Source organism: Symphalangus syndactylus, chromosome 7 (genome assembly GCF_028878055.3).
Source record: "Symphalangus syndactylus isolate Jambi chromosome 7, NHGRI_mSymSyn1-v2.1_pri, whole genome shotgun sequence".
In the NCBI taxonomy this organism is placed as follows: domain Eukaryota; kingdom Metazoa; phylum Chordata; class Mammalia; order Primates; family Hylobatidae; genus Symphalangus; species Symphalangus syndactylus.
Window position 1 is genome coordinate 9,014,721 of NC_072429.2, and position 17,004 is coordinate 9,031,724.

Here is a 17,004-nt window from a genome sequence, read left to right on the forward strand (position 1 = left end):
CCCCTTGAATCCTCCATGACTCCCCATGCCTCCCCCTCCTCCCCTTTGCATATCTTACTTTTTTTTTCCCCCCAAACAGAGAGGTGGTCTCCCTATGTTGCCCAAGCTGGTTGCGAACTCTTGGCCTCAAGATCCTCCCCTCTCAGCCTTTGGAAGTACTGGGATTACAGGAGTGAGCCACCGTGCCGTGCCCTGTTTTCTTCTTTTTTTTTTTTGAGATGGAGTCTTGCTCTGTCACCCAGGCTGGAGTACAATGGCATAATCTTGGCTCACTGCAACCTCCGCCTGCCGGGTTCAAGCAATTCTCCTGCCTCAGCCTCCTGAGTAGCTGGGAATACAGGCGCCTGCCACCATGCCCAGCTAATTTTTTGTATTGTTAGTAGAGACGGGGGTTTCACCATGCTGGCCAGGCTGGTCTTGAGCTCCTGACCTCGTGATCTGCCCGCTTCGGCCTCCCAAAGTGCTGGGACTACAGGCGTGAGCCACCGCACCCGGCCGACCTGTTTTCTTTATAGCACTTGACTTGAAGTTATCTTGCGTGTTTATTTGTTCATTCTGTCTTCTGGCCCCTACTCCCATCACCCTCTTTGGGGCCAGGCATGGTGGCTCACGCCTGTAATCCCAGCACTTTAGGAGGCTGAGGAGGGAGGAATGCTTGTGCCTAGGAGTTCTAGACCAGTCTGGACAACATAGGGAGACCCTGCCTGTACAAATAATACAAAAATTAGCCGGGTATGGTGGTGCACGTCTGTAGTCCCAGCTACTTGGGAGGCTGAGATAGGAGGCTGCCTAGGAGGTCGAGGCTGCAGTGAGCAGTGATCGCGCCACTACTCCAGCCTGGATAAGAGTGTGAGAGACCCTGTCTCAAAAACAATAAACATGGGCCAGGTGCGGTGGCTCATGCCTGTAATCCCAGTACTTTGGGAGGCCAAGGCGGGTGGATCATTTGAGGTCAGGAATTCAAGACCAGCCTGGCCAACATGGTGAAACCCCGTCTCTACTAAAAATACAAAAAAAAAAAAAAAAAATTAGCCAGGCATAGTGGCAGGCACCTGTAATCCCAGCTACTTCGGAGGCCGAGGCAGGAGAATCGCTTGAGCCTGGGAGGCGGAGGTTGCGGTGAGCCAAGATTGCGCCACTGCACTCCAGCCTGGGCGACAGAGTGAGACCCTGTCTCAAAACAAAACAAAACAAAAACAACAAAAAAAACTCCACTGGGCCCAAGTTTTGTCTTCATCACTGCCTTATCACCAACACCATATGCTTTGCACACAGGAGGTACTCAGAGATACTCAAGAAGCCAGTGTCCTCCACGTATACATAAGGAAACTGCGGCTCAAAAACCTCATGATACATAGCAGGGGAGAAGGCCCACAGCAGGACTGTGTGCCCGCGGGGGCGTCGGGAGGGCGGATCCCAGAGATGCCTGCCCAAGCATGAGGAGCCTGGGTGGCCCTGGCCCAAACGGAAGCCATAGGGGTGGAGAGTTGATTGAACCTTGCCTGGGGCCAAGGGGCCCAAGCCGCCTCCCAGCCAACCTGACCTCACAGGCTTTGGCAAATGCCCCAGGCTTCCCCACTTCCTCTCCGGGAGCCTTGGCCTGCCTCACAGCCAAGAAGGATGTGAGCAAAGTTGAGGTTCTCCCCCAGTATGTGGCCATCCTTGCATCTTGGTATTATTTTCAAGTGTGCACCAAGTTGTGTTAAATAGTTGATTTTGTCCGTCTTTCCCCATAGGGATCGTGTTTTTGTTTTTTGTTAGGAATGGGGAGGATTCCTTCAAAGCAATCAATTCTCCCATTAATTCAGTAATAATCGAATTAACTTTTTGCCAGCATAGAAGTTTTAAACATTCCCTGTATTCTCCGAAGCTTCAGTAATTTGAGTCTCTGGAATAAAACTGACAGTAGACAGATTAATAGGAGAAAAAGCATGCAAATTTATTACATACATGCACAGGACTCCCACAAAATGTGAGACTCTAGTAAGGGCCAGATTGATGAAGTCTAAATAGCATTTGAGCTCCAAAAACTGGGGCCTGAGGTTTCTGGGAGGAGGTGGCAGCAGATGCTAGGAGGTGGAGGGGAGGAAATGCATGGCAAACAAAGGCTGTCTTGTCATGCAGATAAAACCTCTCAAGTAGCCCAGTCCTCAGAAGAGATGGTATCTATCACCTTCAGTATCCTTTCCTGTGAGTTAATCGTCCATGTTTTATGAGATGCTAGGGAAGGGGCCCAAGACAATGGCATTCCTTCTGCAGGAACTTCCCTTAGAAACAAAACAGAACTTCAGAGAAGCCCCTCCCTGCGCTTCAGGAGGGTTTTGGAAGAGGAGTGAGCAATGGTCAGAGACTTTAGTTCAAAGCATTCAGCCTCCCACAGCTCTGTACTTTGGGGTATCATTTTCTGAGCCCCAACACCAATTTCCTAGGATAGGATTTTAAAAATTTAACTCAATAAATGCAGGGTGGGCCAAGCACAGTGGTTCACGCCCATAATCCGAGCACTTTGGGAGGCTGAGGTGGGTGGATCACGAGGTCAGGAGATGGAGACCATCCTGGCTAACATGGTGAAACCCCGTCTCTACTAAAAATACAAAAAATTAGCCAGGCGTGGTGGCAGGCGCCGGTAGTCTCAGCTACTCAGGAGGCTGAGACAGGAGAATCGCTTGAACCCGGGAGGCGGAGGTTGCAGTGAGCCGAGATCACGCCACTGCACTCCTGGGCGACACAGTGAGACTCCATCTCAAAAAAATAAATAAAATAAAATAAAATAATAAAATAAATGCAGGGGCGGCACATAGTATGACTTTTTTCCCAAATTTTTATCCAGTTATCCCAGCACCGCTTGTTAAAGAATCCTTCCTTATCCTTATTTTGAAGTCCTTTATTGTGTAAGATTTTCTACAGAATAGAATCTATTTCTGGCTCTTCATTCTTTCCATGAGGTGTAGATTATTTTTACACCAATGTTGTATTTTTCTTGCTACTTTGTAATATGTTCTAATATTACATATTAGAGCAAAGGAATTAAACACCGCTCACAAAAAAGGAAAGAGAAAAAACCCCATACGGTTATTGTGAAAGCAGATCAGTGGTTGCCAGAGGCTGGGGTGGGGCGGGGGGTGGACTAGAGCGCCCCAGGAGAATGCTGGGGGGTGACAGAACTATATCTTCATTGTCGTGTTCGTTATATAACTCTGCATTTGCCAAAATTCTAAGTAGGCCCAGAGCAAAAGGAAACCATGAGACCCACCTCCTGGATGGATGAGTGAGCCAGCTGGGAACTCCCATGGCCCTCCAGCCTCTCCTCTGGTGACATAATCACTTTTGTTTTTGTTGCAAGAAGCATCATTCTTTATCTTTTCTGAATCCAGTATGGATGCCTAAGCCCCCACCTGCCAAGGGGGATGGGTTATCAATATCTGAACTGTCACTGCAGGGCCTGCACCCTCTTTGCAGAAACCTCAACACCTGCATCCCCTGACTCTCAGAGAAATGTACCCAGCCTTCCAGATAGGCTTCCTCTGCCTGCTCCATGCTCTGCTGACCCATGTTCTGTCTGAGAACTTCTGGATTCTCTTCTGTTCTCTTTTCCGCCTGCCTGGCCCCAGTCACTATTTGGAGCGGCCTTCACTACCTCTGACATGTGTGGTCTCCCTCCCCCACCCACAGGTAAGCCCTATCAGGGCAGGGGACCAAGGGCCTTGGCCACCTTGGCTTCCTCACCTGAGAAGGCCCCAAATACATCACTGGAATGAATGGCAGCTGCCCCTGGAGTCCCTGTGCTTGGCACAGACCTGGTGCCCACGGATGGTGAACGAACATTCAGAGTAAGTCTTCCCCATCCACCCCCACCCCAAGCTCAAACCCATTCTAGTATGGGGGGGCTCTGGTTGCTCCTGACTCCACATCCCACCAGTGCCTTCTGGAGTTGCGGTGAAGACACCACCCTACCCTGGCAATGCCCACAGCTCAAAGGAGACAGAGGCAAACCAACAATTACAGCAGCACGGAAAGAGCTGACGGAGACTGGCATGGGGGCTGTGGGCGCAGGGAGGAGGGAGTGCCCAGGCAGGGGAGGCGGTGAGTTCAGGGAAGGTTTCTCAGAGCACTGAGGGGCTCTGCCTGCAGGATGAGGGCTCAGAGGGCTACAAGGGCTTGCCAAGGTAAGAAGTGACTCTCAGTGACTAGAGGCCACTAGTGTGTCAGAAGCCTGAAGGGATGGACCAAGAGGCCCAGGGAGCTGCTGGAAGGGGTGACACTGAGTGAAGGACTGGAGGCCCCAGAGGCAGGGAACCCAGCAGCAGGAGGCAGCCACCTTCTGCAGAGCTGGCTGTCCTGACCAAGCCTGCTGGGGACGGGCTGCAGGGAAGGCTAAGCCAGGGCAGCTGGGAAGCTGAGGCCCTGCCAGCAGGAGGGAGGGGCTGTCCTGAGGTGGTAGCCACTACAGTGACACCTGTGATCAGTGACACCTGTGGTCGGTTGGCCCCAGAGCCGCCCAGCCGGCTGGGGGACCCAGGAACTGGTTTGTCCAGCCTGGATGAGCTGACGGGGATCCAGCTCCGAGACGCCCCAGGTTCAGGTTCAGCTCTCGTGCCCTCCCCCTACATCTGGGCCTGGCTTTGGTTTCTGGCACAGCTGCCAAGTTTTGGTACCTCCCACCCACTCCCCACTGGCTGTACTGGCCAGCCCAGCTCCCTAATTGCTGGGTGGGGAACTGTTCTGCAGAGCTGGTATACCGAGGTGGGCCCTGGCACCAGGTGTGTGGGCATCCGGCCTGATGGGCCCCTGGCCATGGAGGCTGTGATCAAGGCATCTGGCCAGCACCTGGCTCTGAGGGGCCCTCTGGAGGAGCTATTGTCCCAGAGATTTCCGTTTGGGGTTTGGAGAAGTTTGTGAAATGGGAATGGGTACCAAGGGGGTGTGTAGAGGATTGGCCTGCCTGACCTGGGCACTCCCCCTTTCCCTCCTCAGGCAGACAGGAGCTCAGGTGTGGGCCTGCATGGGTCTCAGATAGGCCTAGGGGATCTGTCTGGGACACAGGCTCCACCCAAGCCTGGCCAGTGCCAAGACAGACTGGGGCTGACAGGAAGGAACGGAGTAGAGGGTGGGGCCAAGAAGGGGCCTGCACTGTCTCCAACCCAGACACTGGCTTTTGGAGGCCAGGCTCCCAAACACACCCCCTCGGACACACCCACTACCCACAAGCACATCTTTATACACACCTGCCACTTATGTGGCCATAAGCACACCATCCCCACAGCAGACAGTGCACACACCTCACACTCTGCCCTGAAAAGGGGGGCCCCCCAGCTCATGCCTCACACCCGTCCCCTGACATCCATGTGCACTAACTCCACTTCACAACCAGGACCCACCTGCGGGGCCTGAGGGGCTGCCAGGCACGGCCAGGGTAGCCAAAGGGAGTGACCTGGGGCTCTCTGCAGACAACTTCTCAGAAGTTCCCTGAGCTGCCCTGTCAGGGAAGGGACTGGTGAGCTGACATCAGTGTGCAGGGCCCCCTGGGGCAGGAGCTCATCTAATTCAGCCTGTGCCCCCACACTCACACGGGCCCAGCACGGCACCTGGCGCACAGTAAGCACGCAACGCACGGCAGCCAGTCCAACGATGAGCGCGTAAGGAAGCTGAGCTTCCCTCAAAGGAAGGGAGACACGCCACTCACACAGCCAGACTGAACCTGTGTTCCAGGCCAGGCACCCAGAGGGGGAGCAAAGGCCCAGAGGGCAAGCCAGGCCTCTGAGAGACCAAAGGCAGGTGTGGGTTTTAGGGACCAGCCTCAGCTGAGAGCAGGGATCTGGGAGGACTGACCATCCTGGAGCCCAGCACAGGACAGAGGCAAGGTAGGGTGGGGAATGCTTCCTCCTGGGAGAGCTTTCCAGAATGCAAATCAATCATATTTCACCCCCTACTTAATAATGCCCCAGAGCCCGGTTGCTGATGGGGAAATGTTCCCATTCCTTGCTGTGGTAAAGGCTCTTTACCGAGAAACCCATAAGCTTGCCCACCTCCTCTCCTGCACCTTCCTACGAACGGGGAATGAGGCAGAGCACTTCTAGGGCCCCCCACTCCTATGGAGGGAGGGAGGGAAACAGGAGGTGGGTGCCGGGAGGGGCATGGCCTGAGCCTGTGGATACTCCTGGGGCCCAGCCTTCCACCAAGAAGACATTTCATGTTCTCAAAATGCCTTGGTTGACTTGCCCTTTGTTTTCTTGGCATTCCCTGGTATTGTTCCTTCTGAAAACTCCACTGGTGCTAAAGAAAGGAATTTCAGCCCACATGGCAGCTAAGGAACTGTGCGGGGCTGAGGCAAGGAGTAGGATTCCTCTGCTCCCAACACACATGCCCTGCAGTGGCCATGCAGACAGATGCAGGGCACACCCTCCCACTGACCACTGGCCATGGGAGGAGCTACTGCCCAGGTCAACAGCCTCAATCCCGACCATCCATCATCCTCTGGTCACAGGCTCAGAGTATTCTGAGCCTCTGGTAGAAAATATGGTTTTATTCTGGGGGAGGCCAATGTTCCCACCCCAGCCTCCTTCCTTGGAGGAAGGCCCCAGCCCAGGTCTCCAGCCTCCCTCCCTCTGACCTGCCCTTCGGGACCTTGGGGCTGGTGATCCCCCAGCCTCCTTCTCTGGGCCACATCCACTCCAGGAAGCAGGGCTGGGCCCTGCCTAGGTGCTCCTCTGCCAAGAGGGCCTTGTTCTGGCTCCTGCCAAGGCACCCTACCCAGCCCACGGCCCCGCTGGATCCCTCCTCTCCTTGCGCCTCCCCAGCCCTGGGCTGGTCTCTGCAGGTTCCACCCCAACCAGTGCAAGGAAAGGCTGGGCCGGCTGTCTCAGGGCACCTTCTGACAGTGTTTCTGCTGTCAGCTCGCTCTGCTGGCCTCAGATCTTGGAGGACTCGAGCCGGGGACTCCAGGGTGTGGGGGGCTCCCGCAGTGCCCGCAGTTCCTGCTCCAGTGCCTGGTTGCGGCGGTACATGTCCATGTACCCTCCCTGGATCTCCCGCTGGTAGCGCAGCACGCGCTCCTTCTCCTCCTGCCAAGTCCGCCGCTCCTGCTCAAAGCGCAGCGCCTGCTCCTGGCCCCGAAGTCGCTCCTGCAGCAGCTCAGCCCGCAGCTGCTCAGCACTGTCTCTGGCCTCGCTGCCTCCTGCCTCCCCCAGCAGGCCCCTGCTCTTGCAGTCATCAGTCTCACAGCTGCCTGGGGCTTCCTCCCGAGGGGCCTGCTCCTGCAGGCTGCGCACAGCCTCGCGCAGCCGGACCAGCTCTGCGTCCTGAGCCTGGGCTTCGGCCCGGCTGCCCCGAAGTTGTGTCTTCAGACTGAAGATCTCCGCCAGCTTCTGGGCCAGTTCCGCCTGGGCTTCACGCAGCTGCTGCTTCAAGAGGCTAATCTCTGCTGTCTTCTGGCACACCTGGGGGATGGGGAGGACGCAAGCAAAGTAGGGTGTGGGGAGCCGGTTTGGGAGGGGGCAGGCAGAGAAAGGGACCGGCAATGGAGATGGGAGAGTCTCGGAGCCCTGTGTCATCTCTCACCTCCCATCGGGCTTCCTCCTCTGGTCGTGCACTGGGGTCAGCCTCTGGGAGGGTGCCGGGGGCCCGAGGCTCTGGAGCCAGGCCCTGCTGAGCCCGCAGCTCCTTGCGCAGGCGCCGCTGCTCCTGCTGAGCCATAAACAGCTGCAGCTGGAGGTTGCGCTCGCTGCGCTCAGCCTTCTGGGTCACCTCGTGCAGCCGCTCCACATATAGGCGCTTCAGCTCAGCCAGCCACAGCCGCTGGCGCTCCTCCAGCACCTGTCAAGGGGAAGAGATGCATCCACCGTGGCCCTGCCCCCTAGAGGCGACTCAGAGCTCCACCTGATACTCCAGCCACTGACCATATCCTATGCCCCTACACCGCAGGACCCAGCCACACATGCGCTTTAACCCGGGATGCCCTCCAGGGTGAGGGGTCCCCATCACATGGCCCACCCAGGGAGCCTCTCTCCTTCCTTCCCACACAACTCCCAGGCAAGGACCCCCAGTGACATGACATCCCCACCACCTGGGATGCAGAGGAAGGAAGCCGAGCCAGCTCCCTCTTTCTTGCTCTCGTGTCCACGGCCACGTGGGTGAGCTGGCTGGGGCTCCTCTCTCTGGCCTGTACCCCAGTGCTGAGGCACAGAACAGGACTCCAGGGCAGGGGCTCCCTCACCTGCGTGAAGGGGTTGGAGCCGTCCTCATCGCCGAGGCCCCTCTTGAGCTCCTCACAGGTCTCGGGCAGCGTGGCTCCCATCTCCTCGGCAGAGGAGCAGGAGAACTCGTAGGGGGGTGGTGGCTCGGGCAGGCAGCTCAGCACAGCTGGTGGCCCAGCCTCCTTGGGTCCTCGAGAGGCCCGGTCCAGGGAGCCCCCGAGGTGGTTAAGGTGGCCAAGGGAGGAGCTGAAGGGGCTAGGGCCAGTACCAGGACTGCGACCAAAACTACCCCCACTGGAGGAGTCGGACAGGCTGGGCTCGGGCTCAGGGCCGCCCTCATCTAGGCTGAGGGCGTGCAGCAGCTGTGCCCGGGCCTGGCTGGCCCGGGGCCCGGGGCTCAGGGGCGGGTGGCAGGCCAGCGTGTGCAGGCTGCCATTGCTGCGCCACAGCTTCTGGCCTTTGTGGGACGCCAGGCTTTGCATGGACAGGAAGCCTTTCCCGTTGCCCGCCGTAGGCTTGAACACTGAGGGGCGAATGCGGCACTGCCAGGAAGAGAGGGCAGAGAGGGCAGGTGTGAGACCTGGGCAGCTGCCTGCTCTACCTCCTGATACTCCCACACCCCCTGAGGGATCCTCTTTGAGACCACGGGCATGTGCCACCAGGAGGCAGTGAACAAGCCTCAGGCCAGCCCATAGCACGATTTTCATATCTCAGCATGCCCTGTCCCCACCCCATCCCAACATCAGGGTCTCCAAGGAGACCCTACTCTCCCCACACCTTGTAAGGGGCACGGGCAAAGGTGCACCTTGTCGAAGCGACCCCGCTCTGGCAGCGAGGTCTTGCTGAAGTCACCCGCGCGAGGATGTTCCCGGTAGTAGAGGGTGGTGTAGTCGGCAGGCTCATTCCGAGGGGCCCGCTTGGTGTTCTTGGTGCTCTTGCCGTCCTTCTTGGGAAGGTGCAGGTAGCTGAGAAACTCACGCTGGCCCAAGCCCTTCCGGAGGAGCCCATCGGGCTGGCGGGAGCCCCGAGACCCGGCAAGTGCCGCCCGCAGCTCTTCAGGGGAGAAGTCCTGCCGTTCCAACAGGCTGCCCACGCTGCCCATGGCAATGCCAGCAGGGCCTGGGGCTGTGGCCATGAAGTTTCAACAGGGTATAGGCAGCTGCTTCTGGGAATTGGGAGGCTCCATCAGGGGCAGGTGAGCACTGGCTGCCCAACTTCCCTGGGGCCTGAAAACAAGGCACTTGCTCCCTGTAGCTCCCCACAACCTGGCCCAGGCCCAGGTAAGGCAGATGTGGGTCCAAGAGAGAACCCCGAGACAGGATCCCTAGACTGGCAAGAGAAAGAAGTACAAGCCCCAATGCCACCTGCCTATCTGTCCCTTGCTGGACTGAGTCTAAGGAAGAGCAGTGGTGCCCCAGCCATGCACCGAAGGGCCAGCTCCACCTAGGGGCCTGTGTGGGATTCAGAAGTACCGGGAGGGGATAGGCCTTGAAGCAGCAGGACAGGAGCCCTCCTCCCAGCACTGAGCCTGCACAGGGCTAAAGAAGACAAACTTGGCCGGGCGAGGTGGCTCACACCTGTAATCCCAGCACTTTGGGAGGCTAAGGCAGGCGGATCACAAGGTCAGGAAATGGAGACCATTCTGGCTAACACGGTGAAACCCCGTCTCTACTAAAAATACAAAAAATTAGCCAGGCGTGGTGGCGGGCGCCTGTAGTCCCAGCTACTCGGAGAGGCTGAGGCAGGAGAATGGCAAGAACCCAGGAGGTGGAGCTTGCAGTGAGCCGAGATCGCGCCACTGCACTCCAGCCTGGGCGACAGAGCGAGACTCCATCTCAAAAAAAAAAAAGAGAAAACTCAGCTTGGCTGAATCTGACCTTGCTTACCCTCCTGCCATGTTCCCCACCAAATCTGTGGGGTGGGGAGAAGGCACAGAGACCCAAGGCCAGTGAGACCCTCCTTCCCATGGGAGAGGGGTAACCCCTGCAGGCCCTCTTCCTTGAAAGGGTCAAAGCTCCCCAAGGGAAACATCTGGCATTGCGAGGGGGGCGGGGTTGGGGGCTGCAGTGGGAGGGATACAAACAGGAAGGGCCCAAAAGGAGGAAGGATGACGTGAACAATGGCCACAGTTTCCGGGACAGGTGTTCCCGTCTGGGCAGTGGTGGGTGGAGGAGGGAAGGGGCAGCTGGACTCACGCCAGCCCCTGCATACGCTCTTATTCCAAAGCCCACCACCCGGCAGGGTGGGTCCCAAATCCTAACCCTGGCGGAACCAATCGGCGTGTGACCCCGGCCAAGCCACTAACCTCAGTGAGCATGGACTTCCGCACACATACCCTGGCGACGATAACACTTATCACTGGGATGCTGGGAGGATGGGGTGGGATAACATGACAGAGCACCCAGTCCAGGGCCTGGGCCACAGCCAGGGTCAACAGGCTGGCTGGAGCTGAGCTCAGCCAGGCACACAAACATCACTAAGGGACTAGGCTGACGGACCACCTTCCACCTGTGATGGGCCACACACTCTGGAGGCAGGGCTGGTACCTAGTCCCCTGGGGATCCTGTGCACAGCCCAGTGCCCAGCATGGAGCGGGCGTGCAGAAAGGTCTGGCCGAGTGAACGAATGCCACCTTCTCTGCCTCCCACCCCTGAGCAGCTGCTCCCATTCTCGAACAGAAGCCCAGCAGGCCGGCTGCAGCTGTGAGGCCCCTACTGCCACCCATGCTTCCGGGCACCCACTCCCGCCCCCGAACAATGGCCGTTAGGAGGTTCCATCTTCCTCAACCATTTCCAGGTTTTGTGTTTGTGGAAGACAAAGCTCTCCAGGAGAGGGACCTGCCCCAACCCCACAGCCTCACCTCACCCTGTGCAAAAATGACCTCAGCTCTCCCCCCACCAACCCCCAGACCCAGGATGGGGCAAACCCGGGTTTGCACACCCCACCCAGCCCAGCCCCTGAGAACACACGTTGCAGGCCACATAGGGGATGCATCCAGGTAAGGAATCACAGGGGCTGGGTTCCTACAGCGACTCGGCCCAGCATATGGGTCCTGCTGAGTCCTGTGACAGAGTTATTGTCCCCTCCTTTTTTTTTTTTTTTTGTGAGACAGGGTCTTGCTCTTCACTCTGTCACCCAGGCTGGACTACAGTAGCACAACCATGGCTCACTGCAGCCTCGAACTCCTAGGCTCAAGCCATCTTCCCACTTCAGCGTCCTGAGTAGCTAGAAACACAGGTGCATGACACTGTGCCCAGCTATTGCCCCTTCTTAAAGGTCAGTGGGGCTCAGAAAGGTGAAGTGACTTGCCCAAGGTCATAGCTGGTCACGGCTGCCCAATGTCTAGTGGGGACCTAGGATGTCACCACCTACAGCCAAAAGTATTAGAACGGAAGCATCCTGCCTCCTCGTCTGATGCCTCCTTGCCACGACAAGCCCATCCAGCCAGAGATGTGGTTTGTCCACGAGCACACTCAACTCCTGTTGCTGCTTCTTGGGGAGGGGATAGCAAAGACCTGCTCTCCAGCCTGCCTTCACTCTCTCCAGGGGACCCCAGACACAAATGCTCTGCCTTTTGCCATGCCTCAGTTTCTGCATCTCTGAAATGGGAAAGGGCCAGGCATGGTGGCTCACACCTGTAATCCCAGCACTTTGGGAGGCTGAGGCAGGAGGATCACTTGAGCCCAGGAGTTTGAAACCACCCTTAGCAACATAGCAAGACCCCATCTCTATTTATTATTTATTTTAAAAAAGGAAAAAAAATGAATGGGAAAGACCCTGCCTGCCCGGCTTTCCTCAAAGGATTACTGACAGTCAGAGATGGAGGGGAAAGGGCTTATGAAACGTAAGCCCTGTGTGGCCCTGGGGGCGGGGACGTTGGCAGCAGTGCCAAATACGCCCAGCTCACCCCAAATGCACACCGCCTCAGCTTCCCGTGGGCAGATGCTCACTTCCTGTCTCAAGCAGAGATAACCGACCCCCCAGGTTCCCCACGAGGCATCTCAGGTCCAGGGAGAGTCCGAGCTAGAGGCAGCCACCGGCTGCAACAGCGCGTCCAACCACACACACCACAGTGTGCCACATGTCAGCCCCACCCAGCAGCACAGAGAGCCCATGTTAGAGGACACGGTGCGGACAGTCACGTCCAGCAGCAAACACAATCATACAGCTGTGCACAAGGTCACCCACAGCACTGAGCACCTTCCAGGACACACTGACAAAGCAGGAGCAGCCCAGTGGCATGAAGACCCAGTGTCCTTCCCAGCCCCCAGGCTAGTGAAGGAGCAGCAGACAGCCCCTTCCCTTTGTCTCTCCTTAGGCCCCCCACCATCCCCACTGTGCCCCTCCTGGCTGACTTTTCTGACTGTATTATCAGCTCCCCCAGCAGGGCTGAGGCCCCCAGCTTTCAGGACGCTCCTCCCCGCCTATGTCACAGAGTGGGGACAGTCTCTTTTCCTAAAGGGGTCCATCCTACCTCCACCCCCTCCCCCAACACACACATTCCTTCCTTCCTGTTGCTTGGAAGCCCAGGGATTGCCTGCTCAGGGCAGGGCAGCTGTGCAGGCTGGAGGGGATTTGGTGGGGGAGGAGGGAGGGAGGACAGCAAGTGCCTTGCAGCCTCACTGGAACATCAGAGCAAAAAGCCAGGGCCCCTGCACCGGTCGTGGAGAGAAGGGTAGGGGACAAGCCAAGTGCCTGGGCTGCCCTGCCCTGGGAGTGGCAAACCCCCAACCACCCAGCTGGCTAGATTTGGGCTGGGACACTCAAGCCACATTCTCCACAGGTCCTGGCTGGCCCCAGTAAGGCCTCTTCACTCCTGCTGCCCGCCACCAGTCCCCTGACCCCTCTCCAGTCGCCAAGATTAGTGGGCAGCACTGGAATCTCTGAACACAGAGAGGAATCTCTTTCGGACCAATCCTTGGTGGAGATGGAAGACACAGCTGCCCTGGCCAGGAAGCAAAGGAGAGGACACGCTCTCTTTGAGGGGGGCGTCCCAGAGCCTGTTGGTGCCCTTTTGGGTCACACCAAAGGGCACTATCACATCCTCACAAGACACACAGGAGATGAGTTCTGTCATCCCCCACTTCACAAGAGGAAACTGAGGTTCAGAAAGTGGAGTAAGGCGCCTAAGGTCATGTTCAGCCGCAGGGGTGAAAGCACACAGGCTGCAGGGTTAGAAGTCCTCTCTGATCCCATGCCTCTCTACTGGGGTGGGACATTCCAGTCCCCGCATGGGCAGGAGTGCTGCCTGCCCTGGCTACAGTCAGCCCCTCGTGGGCTCTGGCCCCAGGGAAAGGTCCCACCACCTGCTGGGGCATCAGCTCTGCTAAGGGGCGTGTCTGCAGCTGCCCCTAAGGAATGGGACTGGAATGTCCCAGCTCCAAAAGACGGGGGTAGAAGGCAAGGGGGGCCCAGAGAGGGGCTGAGAGAGGCTGGCCCACCCCATCCCCTCTGTGACAGACACTTGAGGCAGAGACCAGGGGCTAAAGCCTGCGAAAGTGGTGCTTAGTATCACCATACAGTGCTTCACGGCTGCACCGCACTCTACAGTTTTTTCTCAGCCCTTCTATTTCATTATCTCATTTCATCTCCACAATAGCCTCGTGGGGGGCAAACAGGACAGTAATTACCCTCACTCCATTTTACAGGTCGGGAAACTGAGGCCTAGGAAGGCGAGGTGAGTTGTCCAAGATCCCACAGTGAGAAGGAATCTCAACTCCCTGGGCAAGGTCCTCTCTACCTCAGCAGGTTGTCCTAAGCCAGGGGTCACGGGTTCCCCTCCATGGGCACACACTGCTGTGTATGTATTGCATGTATGTCTACCCGGCCCTCCACGCCTGTTCCTCCCAAGGACACCTGCAACCAGGCTGCTCTGGACTGCAGTCCACCAGGCCTGGAATCCCTCCTGCTGCCCCCCAGGTCAGGAAGAAATAGAGGAAACCTGCCTCGGGGACTCCGAGTCGCTATGCTAGCTCTAGCTCTAGAGGCGGTGGCAGAAGCAGGCTGGCCGCATTCATTCACAGTCTCGCACATGCACACCCACACGCTGCCAGCCCGTAGAGAAGCCCTGCCTGGGAGGAGGCTGATAACCGCGCCCAGGATGGCCTCCTGCGTCCGCTCCCTCCCGAGGACAGCCAGGCCCAATCTTTTCCTATGTAGTTGGGGTCGGGGTGGGGGGGCCCAGTAGGAAACAACGGGCCTCAGTTCTCTTTCTGGATACAGCCAGGGCCCTGATTTCGGCTTGGCCCCAGGCCAGCCCTCACTTGGGCCAAAGGCTGTGGCCGGGACTGGACCGGGTGCTCTGGCGGTCAAGATCTAGGAATGTCCCCTACCCGCAGACCCGCAGCTGCAGCCCGGTGGACCGGCAGGGGGTTGGGGGATAAAGGAGGTGTGGGAGGAGGCGAGAGATCTCATGGGTAAGTCAGAGGGGCAAACGAGGTTGCATCCCCACGGAATTTGTCTCAGGAAAGCAGGGGTGAAGGCGAGGGCTCCCCGGAGCTGCGGGAGCTACGGGAGCTACCTGGGGGGCGGGGTGGGAGGCGCGTCTCCTCCTGGCCCCTCCCTGAGGCCTGCCGGGAGCGGCTGGGCAGGGGGGCGGAGGCCGAGGTCAGACGCCGGCGCCAAGGACGCCTGCCCCACCCAGCCGTGGCGCAGGGGTCCCGCGCGCTGCTCCCAGGAAAGCGCGTTTGCAGGGGTTGGGGAGAGCAAGGTAGCCTGCCGCCTGTCCCTCCAGCGGAGCATCAGGGTTGGTCCCCGATCCGGTGCCTCGGTGACCGGGAGCAGGGGACACCTGGGCGCACGCCGCACCTTGCCACCCCCGCCCATCTCTCAGACGGGAGCCTCGGCCAGCGGGGCAGCAGCTTTGCCAAGGATGCCTGAAAACAAGACCTTGGCGACCCGCCCCACCCCTCCCCACCCCCCGAGTCCAGCCCGGGTCCCCAGCCCCTCGCGCGCCCCACTTACCATGCTGGCGACGCGCTCGCCGGCCCGCGGCTTCGCAGCCCTCGCGCGTCGCAGCTCCCCCGAGCGGATTTGAACCCTCCTGCAAAGCGCCGGCTCGGGCCGGGACTGCCAGCCGGGTCGGAGCGGCGGAGCGGCAGGCGCCGGGAAAACGCGGCGGGCGGGCGGGCGCCGGCGCCGGAGCCGGATTGGCGAGGGAGGGACGCGCTCCGCGGCGCTCGATCGCCTGCCCCAAAGGCGGAGGGAAAACCCGGCCTGACTCACCGGCGCGCGGCGAGCCCACAGCCCGGCCCCGGCCCCCGGATGTGGGGGGCGGGGCCGCCTACCCGCGAGCCAACCTGGGCCCCACCCGGCCACGACCGCGCCCCCGGCCCCGACCCGCCGAGGCGCCGCACGGCGGTGGCGGGCGAAACCTGGGTCGGCTGCGCCTGGTGTCGCTGCCTCCCTGAGCGCCCCGGCTCGGAGCCGAGGGGTGGGCAGCCCCGAGCGCGGCCCACGCCCCAGAGGGCGCACAGCCCGCCCGCTCCTCCTCCTCCGCCGTTCGCCTCGCCCGCCTCCTCTAAGAAAGAGGCGCGTGAGGTCCCTCACCTCCCTGATTGTAGCCGCCTCCTCTCCGGAAAACCTGATTTCCCCCCTTTGGAGATGAACCACAGTAGTACTTTGAGAAGTGAAAAGATTTTACCCCACGACTCTGGCTGAATTGGGCCCAAAGTTATTTTCTTTTTGCCTCCAGAGTATTCTTGGGGCAGCAAAATCAGGTGCCTTCAGGGGCCAGAAAAATTACTACGCAAATGAGTCGTGAGCTTCCTACTAAGACAGTAGGAAGACATGGAAACAGACAGACATGTAAAGGAGTCATATTCGAAAAATTAAAACACCGTTTCTAATTCAAAAGTTAAGGATAGAGTTACCATATGACCCAGCAATTATATTCCTCAAACAAGTAATGTTCTTAGTACTAGTCACAATAGTCAAAGAGCCAAAAGGTGGAAACAGCCCAAGCTAACAATTGATGAGGGTATAAGCAAACAATGGTAGATCCATTCAGTGGAATATTATTCAGCCATAAAAAAGAAATGAAGGCCACGTGATGACTCACGTCTGAAATCTCCCAGCACTTTTGGAGGCCAGGAGTTCAGGAACAGCCTGGGCAACTCACAAAACCCCATCTCTATCTCAAAAAAAAAAAAAAAAAGACCTGATGTGGTGTCTCACCCCTGTAATCCTAGCATTTTGGGAGGCCGAGGCAGGCGGCTCACTTGAGGTCAGGAGTTTGAGACCAGCCTGGCCAACATGGCGAAATTCTGTCTCTAGTAAAAACACCAAACATTAGCCAGGCGTGGTGGAGCGAGCCTGTAATCCCAGCTACTTGGGAGGCTAAGGCAGGAGAATCGCTTGAACTCAGGAGGCAGAGTTGCAATGAATGGAGATTGTGCCACTACACTCCAGCCTGGATGATGGAGTAAGACTGTCTCAAAAAAAAAAAAAAAAAAGAAAAGAAAAGAAAAAGAGGAATGAAATACTGATGATACCTGCCACAACATGGATAAACCTCCAAAACGTTATGGCAAGTGAAAGAAACCAGACACAAAGCCCACGTGTTAATGATGCCATTTATAATAAGTAAATCCATACAAACAGAAAGCAGATTGGAACCAGAGGCTGTGGGGAGAGAGAAAGGCAGAGTGATTGTCTAAGGAGCACAGGGTTTCCTTCTGGCATGAGGAAAATGTTTTGAAGCCTGGTAGAGGTGGTGGTTGCACGACGTTATGAATATACAAATGTCATTGAATTGTTTGCTTTAAAACGGCTAATTTTATGGTATGCACATTTTACCTCAATTAAAAAACAT

The 17,004-nt window shown here is 57.7% G+C and overlaps 1 protein-coding gene across 2 annotated transcripts; it reads right to left on the reverse strand.

Moving 5' to 3' along the window:
* Positions 1-1,914: 1,914 nt before the first annotated feature.
* N4BP3 (NEDD4 binding protein 3) lies at positions 1,915-15,501 on the reverse strand. Of its 2 annotated transcripts, none has more exons than XM_055285025.2 (5): positions 15,156-15,501; positions 8,998-9,354; positions 8,213-8,734; positions 7,558-7,812; positions 1,915-7,436 (listed from the first exon to the last, which is right to left on the reverse strand). In XM_055285025.2, the coding sequence occupies exons 2-5, from the start codon at positions 9,325-9,327 to the stop codon at positions 6,909-6,911; spliced, it is 1,635 nt and encodes a 544-aa protein (XP_055141000.1). In that variant the 5' UTR covers positions 9,328-9,354; positions 15,156-15,501; the 3' UTR covers positions 1,915-6,908. The 2 variants fall into 2 exon arrangements, with proteins under 2 accessions (XP_055141000.1, XP_055140999.1); XM_055285024.2 differs by having other exon boundaries at positions 8,998-9,357.
* Positions 15,502-17,004: the final 1,503 nt, after the last annotated feature.

Excerpts from the sequence above, each read along its gene's own strand:
- N4BP3 (XM_055285025.2), bottom strand. The coding sequence starts at position 9,327 with ATGGCCACAGCCCCAGGCCCTGCTGGCATTGCCATGGGCAGCGTGGGC. Across the intron at positions 8,735-8,997 it reads AGCGGGGTCGCTTCGACAAG|TGCCGCATTCGCCCCTCAGT; the intron begins GTGCACCTTTGC and ends TCTTCCTGGCAG. Across the intron at positions 7,437-7,557 it reads AGGAGGAAGCCCGATGGGAG|GTGTGCCAGAAGACAGCAGA; the intron begins GTGAGAGATGAC and ends CCCATCCCCCAG.